Genomic DNA, 8,784 nt, shown 5'->3' on the forward strand with positions numbered 1-8,784 from the left:
TGAGCCTTGGTTTGTTCATAGAGAAAGTTGAAAAACCTTGGCCTTTATCAAATTCATTTCCTGCTTTAAAGGGACAGATTTTTTGGTAGAGACAACCATTTTCATCACTCTCTCGATGGTATGTGTGTCCACATGGGGATTCTTGGTGATTCAGTTTTGTAAATTACCAACAAAGGCTGAAAGCTGGATCTGTGAATCCAAAATGTGGGGTGGATGCAACAGGACTGTCGTGTTTATGAGAAATTGTAACTCAGCAAGTCAAGTCTTATTCCAAAGGTGAAATCTAACACCCAAGCACTTGTAACCAGGGGCGGAGCCTTAGAGGGTTCATTCAGTGAAAAATTACACTATTTATACATGGTTGAAGTTATTTTTTATGTGCATATAGTAGATGTCGTACCCTTTCGGTTTTCGTGTGTTTACTTTTTCATATTTTGAACCCCTATTAAAAATCTTGGCTCCGCCACTGCTCGTAACCAACCAACTTTTAATTATATTATTTGTAAGTTCTTATCAGCCATTTTTAATAACATCAAGCACTTCTAATCAGCCATTTTTCTTATTAAAACAAGAAATCTTTTTGTTCAGCCTTTGATGCATAAGGCTTCTCTCACATTCGCCGAGTTAATGACCGTCATTCTTCTGAATTGTTTGTTGAAAAAGTTGACAGCTTAAATATGGTGGTTAAGCTTTGAGATTCAGCTTCATTTATTATGACTATAGTGTGCAAAAGAAAGGGAGTTGAAAGTTAAAATCTCCATGGAGTAACTGGTAAAGTTGCTGCCATGTGACCAGGAGGTCACGGGTTCAAGCCTTGGAAACAGCCTCTGGCAGAAATGCAAGGTAAGGCTGCGTACAACAGACCCTTGTGGTCGGGCCCTTCCCCGGACCCTGCGCATAGCGGGAGCTTAAGTGCACCGGGCTGCCCTTTTTTATTAATCTAGTCTTCTGTGCTTCTTAGGGATGTTTTATAGGGTTGCAAGGCTCCCAACAGAATGAGCCCTAAAGTACGTGATTCGGATTTATCAGCGCTCCAAGTGTGAAACCCAAAAAAAAAAAAGGTCATTTCTCCCCATGTGTAGATTCTTTGCAAGTTGCAACACACTCCCCCATTAACTTTTCCTTTTATTTTTATATTTTAACAAGGACTATGCTTTAAAAGAATACAAGGAATTCTAGTCATTGGAATGAATAAAGATTATATAAATGAGTAGGCTTTTAAAAGCTAACCATTCAGTTAGTAAAGTAGTCAAAAGTCTCAAAATCAAACAATGAAGGCTTTATCTGCAAAGAACCAAAAAACGGAGATACTACTAATATGGTAATAGAGCTACATAAGTGTACACAGGAAGAATTTTAGGCATCTAAGACCAGTGATCAATAGAGTGGGTGTGAATCATAAGATCCTTCTTCTCATAAATAGCAGATACCCCGTAGAATTAATCTGTGCGGGTGAGAGATAACAAGCCTCCATAAAATTAATTGATGTGCGTGCAAGCTGGCCGACACCACAATTATTTTTTTAAAAAAGAAAAACTCTAGCTTTGTGCACGAGCAAATGCACGAAAACTTTAACTTGATACTGTTGTTCGAATAACTTCTACTTTATGGTAAATTGGATTTGAAGCAAAGGAACCATGTGTCATGAGGATCTTTCAAAGTAAAATTGGCATAACGTCTCAAATAGAAACACATTACACATGATTCACAGCTATGATAAGAAAAAACAAAACTAGCCACCACTATAGATTTTTTATTTTTTATTTTTAAAAAAAGGTAGTCCATTTTCAATCTTTAATTTTGTCTAAATTCTCATAATATCTATTCAGACTGATGAGCAGTCATACGATCACATAAAATTTTAAAGAGTTCAAGCTCTTGCATAAAACTTAAGTTCAATTTTAATGACATAAAACTTAAAATCAATTTTAAATTATCAAATTTGGCAAATGGAACAAGTAGTAAAGGTTTGTTGTTGTTGGAACCAGAAACAGTACCAATATTGAGACTATGATTTAGGTATTAGTGTTAAACTAGCATTAAGTTAGATGGTTGATAGATGTGTATGATTGTCCATGATTATATGTATTTATGCTTGAAGAAAAGTAGATACTCTATCATGGTAAAAGCATCATATATACTGAATTGGATTCCATTTCCTCTCACAACAATTAGTAAATCTACAGTGTTAATCTACATTATTGACTTCCCAAGTGCTTTAGATTGTCCAAGTTTACAGCATTCCCACTAGAGAGAAAAACAGGACTAAAAATACAAACATTCTACCTAGATTCACTGGCATGAGTTTCAGAACCTCTCAAGAACGATCGTCGCCACCATATCTGGAATGATTTGCTAAGGTTAGGGCATTCAGTACCATGCTTAGAGAAACACTTGAACCAATCCATAAACAGAACATATTGTTCCTTCAAAGGAAGAGTAAGTAGTGCTTGACCCATTGCTTCCTCCAATGCCTTCATGTCTAGGCCTTTTTTGCATCTCTGTAACCATCCAAAGTCCAATAGCATCGGTCCAAACCATGTCTGAAGAAGCCCCGACCTTGCTTCAGAGCGACAGTGCATTTTCCCTGTACCCATTGCTATGAATAACATAGCTGTCACCCGGCTAAGCTCGTATCTGACCAATGAAGATGCGCATTTATGCATTGCAAGCAACTGACTTTGGTTGGTCCATATATCCACCAAGTCCTCTGCCATCTGGTGATCAAGCAAAATTTCGAGCAGCCATATGATGTTGTCAACCTGCTTAGATATGCGCTCAATCAAGGTCCGGTCTTCTTTCTTTGCCAATTTTACAGATGGACTAGTAGTGGTTGCCTCCTCAAGCAAACTAACAAGTGAACTTATACAAGACTGGCAAATTGCAAATATATCCACCTTGTTCAGATCAGAGCAGTCCTTTTCATAGACTGAGCTTTTGCACAGGAGACCCCTGACTAAGGATTTTAGCTCATTTCTGGAATTGGCATCAATGCAGGTGGTCACAGACCAAACAAGCTGCTTAGACAAAGTCTGTTGGGAATCTGTCATATCTAGAGCATAGAGTCTGGCCGAAATGTCTCTAGCTGTTTCATGATCAAACTTAATTTTATTAAACAATCTTCTCAATTTCTCTTCCTCTTCCTCAGTCCAAGGAACAGCTTCAAGGAACTTCAAACACGATAGAACACTCCGGTTGAATTTGATTCCAGATGATACCTAAACATTAACAAGGAGCATGAAACCACCCAGACAAGTTGAAGATAGGATAGGAGAGAGAGAAGTCAAATACTAGCCAAACAACCAGGGGCGTGTTTTATTGTGTGAAAGCCAATAGGGGTCGTTTGGTAGAGCGTACAAGAATAGTACTGACTATGGTGTATAAGTAATGGTGGGATTAGTTATATTGGGACTATTTCTTATCCACTGTTTGGTTTGGTGTATCAAGAGTAATTCTGTCTTTACCCATGCTTATCCGTGCATCAATAGCCCATGTATTGCTAATACCATGGTTAGCTATGTATTAGTTAATACCATGGTTAACTAATACATGTATTAGTTATACATGGGCTCAAAATCCTATCGAACAAAAGATTAAATTATAATTTATACCATGGCTAATACATGTATTAGATTTTCTAATGCATCCTACCAAACGACCCCATAGAGTGCACCAAACAAAGGATGCACATGCATTCTGAGAAAACATACCAACCAAAAGTGTTTACAGGTTTTACTGGCCACAAGGCAAAGCTTTTTCCTACATGACATAACTTTGCAGTTCAATTATAACTAATACTTAGAAATTAGAGAAAATTATTACAAATTTTTTCTCAATGTTAAGAGAAAAGTTGTATAAGCTTTTGCTTCCACATTTAGGAAAACAGAGATTCACCCACTTCCAATCCTTTTCTTTATTTTTTCAATCCTAGATGAACAACATTACCAGATTTTGCATAGCTAAACAGAAATTAGGCTACTTTCTATTTCAGTGCTGTTAACCTTTTCTGAATTTATTCAATAATTAATCTTCCTTTGTTCATTTTTATTATATTTATTTCCTGGTGGGGGATCGGTGGGAGGATTGTTGTTTATCCTTTGACCAATTTGAACACATTTGATCCACTCCATTTCTCGGTAATTTTTTATTGAATGAACAGTACACAAGCACAATTGAGACTGCATTTAACATGACATAAATCAATGATTTTTGAAGATAAATAAGAATCACGATAGCAGCTCTATCTTAGGCTAGCAACTATGCAAGAAAACCAATAACCTGAGAGAGAAAAAGGAAGGGAAGACACCCAGCCCCCAGGGGGAAGGGATTTCTGGTATTATCATGTGAATGTAATAATACTAAGTTTTGAACGGAGCTTCAAACAAATGTCATGGTAAAGGGCTCTTCACTAAAATGGATACACGGTATCAGAAATGCAATAACATCATTCTCTTTGCACAATAATGGTCACTATATCAGATTTTAAAAAAAATGAATCTGGTAACTTCCTATATCAGATAATTTTCACCTCTTGCAAAGATAATAGAGGTCCATTATTAGCTCTCTCTGAACTGTACTAAGAAAGTCAACAGTCCAAGTCGGTTTGAAGCAACTTAATGAGAAACTAGGAGATGGACAAGAAGATTAAGAAATATGGATAGTAACCATGGCCACAACGAAGAAAAAGGAGTCAAACGAAATGAAGTGAAAATTTATACTTGTATACCAGGGCATAATAGAAAAGTAACATTGGGAAGAGCAAGAGGTCCTTGGAGTGGTAGGATTAGAAAGTTAGAAAGCTCCACATCAAATACAAAAGTTAAGGGTTTTTTGAGGCAACAATTACGGAAAACAGACTTGCTCCACTGTTTTGAAAAGCTCTGGCCATTTCAGGCACCTTATTCTGCATCCTGAAAGTTATGGAACTATAGATCTTCATGAGATTTTGAAAGCTTGGAAATATCAGGATGAGGAAGAATTTAACTGGATGGAGAAAAGAATGCAACAAAGCAGACATGTTAGGTGGCAGCATTATATCACACTGAGTTACTGAGGTTGCACCACCTTAAGAACTTTGTAACTTTCAATGGGCAATTACAAATTTTTTCAAGAATAAAGAAGAGGAGGTTCACTATAGAACTTTACCTATAAGAGAATGGTCAGGCATACACCAAACTTGAGGAAGTAGTCAAACTTCTATTAAGAACACTGAATTAGTTTTTGCTAGATCTAGGTTTGGGAATGCGATAGATCTCAAGTTTACCGCATTACTTTACCCCAGTAGCATCTATTCAGTGTTCTAGCTAGCTGTTGGAATCTGGAAAACACTAAAGTTTCTTTGACAAATACAATATACTGCAAGGAAAGAAGTTTCAAAGGACCAGCAGTGCAAGAACTAATCTCTGTAAACTGAACCAACCATGCATATTCAAATTAGTCTATTTGCAACCTTAGCAGCTTATCTAGTAAGCCTTCAAGCATGGAATATAAGCTGCCAACTTCATTCAAGTTCTCTCCATACTCTTCTCTATTTTAAAAACAGATGGGATTTTCCATATTCTTAGATGAACAAGTAATTATTTAAGAATAACCATGCAATTCCTAATTATTCTATTAAGGTCCGTGTGCCTAATTAGTGTTCAAACACGGAATATATGTCGCCAACTTCATCACGAGTTCTCTACATACTCTTCCCATTGTTCAAAAACATATGAGAAGTTCCAGTCTCAAATGAACAAGCAATTCATTCAGGAATCACTATAAATACACCCCAATACCTAGTAGTCATTTGACAAATATTCAGTTTTTTAAGTAACTCACCTACCTCCTCTATCCCAAATTAACTACACTATATTGACTTGCCAAATTTGACTACCAAATTATTCATATTCTATTTCTCCTTTTCGTAAACAAAGCTTAACTGGTTCATAGCATTTTTATCCTAGTTTAATAAGCACTTACTAATGTTTTTCAAAATAAATAAAGAAGTTAGCATACAAGAAATGGGATTGATGATGTATTAAATATCCTGGATCTTCAGAAGATTACCTCAAGCACATCAATGGCGCGATAAGCACCAACCCTGAGAAGTTTCCGAGGAATATCATCCTCAAACATAAGCTCAATTGTATCGCGAAAAACACCTAAATTCTCCACATCAGGCACCTCTATCCTACACAAACCCCTCGAGTTCTTCCGATAATCAGCAATCAAATCAGCAAAAACAGAACTATTAGTACTAAGAACCTCAGAGCTAAGTTCCAATACTAAGCCACTACCATTCTTTCCCTTCAGATTCAACCTCACATCAAAGATCCCCAAACTACAATCATCCCTAACGCCAGCCCTACCACTAGCTTGCTGCTCACAATCAACCGGAGTCGGCGACTTCGGTATCTCAGGGAAATTAACCGGGCCGGTCGGGTTTAGGGTTTCGTCGATAGAATCAATCGGAGAGACCCGACCCGGTGATAGGATCCGACGTGGGTCGATTCGGGTCACAATGCCCGGTCTGGAGGTGTTTTGAGGAGAATTGGGGAAAGAAGATAAGGAATTGGAAGAAGACTTTGTGGGTACTTCCGGTTTTAGAAAAGATTGGTTTTTCTTGGGATTTTGAGCCGGAACTGCAGCTGGGTTCTCCGGGCTATGTGGTGGCACAGTAAAGGAGCAACACCAAGCCCGGCGATGATGTGACGGCGGTGCAAGACGGCGATTGTGTTGGTGGGGTTGAGATTTCAGGCGCGTTGGGTCGTGCATTTCGAGGGGTAAAAGCTTAAAGATACAGAGCGACAGTATGTGCGTGTTTGAATGCTTCAAGAACTACACGGTACAGTTTGATCCCATATGAAGAAACTTTACATTTCTTGGGAAGTGGACATTGTCTAGTTCTTCTCTAGGGCGAAGAATATTAAGCAGTATTTGGGGGTTTCGGTGGTGGGGTGTGGTGGAGAGGAGATTCTGATGCTTTGGTGAAGCTGACGGCAAAAGCAACAGTTCAGATACTGGCAAAGTGAGCTGTGAAATTGAAATTTTATTGTTTTCTTTTTGTGCACTAACTTGTCACTATACACAGAGTTCCAATCACAAGAATTTACTGTACACGATTTTATGGCGAGTTTAAAATTAGAATCATGATTTTTAAAATTTATGATCTCAAATAATTTTTGATTATTTGTATGGTTATAAATTATACTCCTTCTATCCTATATTAGATGATATTTTATTAAAAATAGTTGTCTCATATTATATGATCACTTATTAAATTATGATATAATTAATTAATTTTTTTATTTTACTCCTACAATTTATTTTTTGGAAAAACAACAAAATCTAGCAAACCTTAATACATATTTCAATTAAATAGCTATAGTTTACTTTTTTAAAATTATATGAATACACTTATAATATAAATAGCAAAAATAATTAATATTTCATAATAACTTTTTATTTTAATATTATATATTGAGAATTAAATATTAAAAAAAATAAAGATACTTACACGCCTATTAATTAATGTTGTCTTTTACACGCCTAAAATTATGCTTATTCCCTATATTTTACCTAGAGAAACTAAGTTGGATGTACTCACTTCAAAGCTCTCTCTCACCTTTCGCTACAGAATAGAGAATCCCGATTTTAGGTTGATTTTTTCTCAAATCAACTGAATTTTCTTGCACAAATTTAGGAGTGATTTCAGTGATTTATATTCATCAGGTATCTTCTAATTATGTAGATATATTCTAATTTCGATTTTTGCTAAAAAAAAATTCAAGTTTATCATTGTATACATATTCTTATTTCTTCTAGTTTCATAGGATTTTGATTCAACCACTGTTGTAGCCATAAAAATGGCGGAAATCAACTATTCTAAGAGGGTTACAAGAGGTATACATTTATTTGATGATTTGTTGAACGAAATTCTATCATTTAATTTGGGTATTACTCAAATTCAAGCCGAATCTTCAGGCTCTACTTCTGCATTAAAGAATGAAAGAAGATCAAAAAAGGCTAATGATCTTATACCATTAAATCTCACGGATGAAACTGAATCGGCAAAATCCCCAAAGAGGAAAGAAGATTCAATTCCATTAGACATGCAAAATAGCCTCGAAAAAAAATCAACAATGTTGATTCGAATAGCAGTGAAATAATTGGTGGCGAGCAGCAAGAAGCGAAGGATGAAGATACCAAAGTTTTTCTAGCAAATTTGATTTGTTTATACTTTCAGATACTTTAATTTTTTAATTTTTTTTGAGAAATTTTTAGAGTGATATATATATATATATATATATATATACTTTTGAATACAATTTTAGTGTTGTCATTTGTGCCATGTTTATGATTTGCCATTTTGTGCTATGTATGAGTATGGGTTGTCAATTTGAGGGTTATCATTTGTGCCTTGTATAACTAAAATTTTGAGCATCCTTGAATACAGTAGCTACACCATTTTTTTTCAAAAGTGGAATCTAATTGAAAGAAGTCATACTTGTGTTTATTTGAATAAAAAGGTAGACATGTTAATGCAGTCATGTTAAAGTATAAGTTAGTATCCTTGAATACGGTAGTCAGACTCATTCATATTCAATAAATATAGAAGTAACAATCTGATATACTTATACTTTAACATGCTTCTTAATTGTTTGTTATACTAAAACTTTAACATGCTTGATACTCTAATACTTTTGCACGCTTTATATTCTGGTACTGTAACATTCTTGATTTTTTGATACTTTACCTTTGTTCAATATACTTTTATACTTGTAATTTCACATGTCTACTTTA

At 35.6% G+C, this 8,784-nt stretch overlaps 1 protein-coding gene across 1 annotated transcript; it reads right to left on the reverse strand.

The window, feature by feature from the left end:
- Positions 1-2,136: 2,136 nt before the first annotated feature.
- LOC129900778 (BTB/POZ domain-containing protein At2g13690) lies at positions 2,137-7,074 on the reverse strand. The gene is made up of 2 exons (XM_055975826.1): positions 6,049-7,074; positions 2,137-3,218 (listed from the first exon to the last, which is right to left on the reverse strand). The coding sequence occupies exons 1-2, from the start codon at positions 6,754-6,756 to the stop codon at positions 2,283-2,285; spliced, it is 1,644 nt and encodes a 547-aa protein (XP_055831801.1). The 5' UTR covers positions 6,757-7,074; the 3' UTR covers positions 2,137-2,282.
- Positions 7,075-8,784: the final 1,710 nt, after the last annotated feature.

Source organism: Solanum dulcamara, chromosome 1 (assembly GCF_947179165.1).
Source record: "Solanum dulcamara chromosome 1, daSolDulc1.2, whole genome shotgun sequence".
In the NCBI taxonomy this organism is placed as follows: Eukaryota; Viridiplantae; Streptophyta; class Magnoliopsida; order Solanales; family Solanaceae; genus Solanum; species Solanum dulcamara.

Coding starts and splice junctions, on each gene's coding strand:
- LOC129900778 (XM_055975826.1), bottom strand. CDS start 6,756: ATGCACGACCCAACGCGCCTGAAATCTCAACCCCACCAACACAATCGC. Junction 3,219..6,048: donor GCGCCATTGATGTGCTTGAG/GTAATCTTCTGA, acceptor GTTAATGTTTAG/GTATCATCTGGAATCAAATT.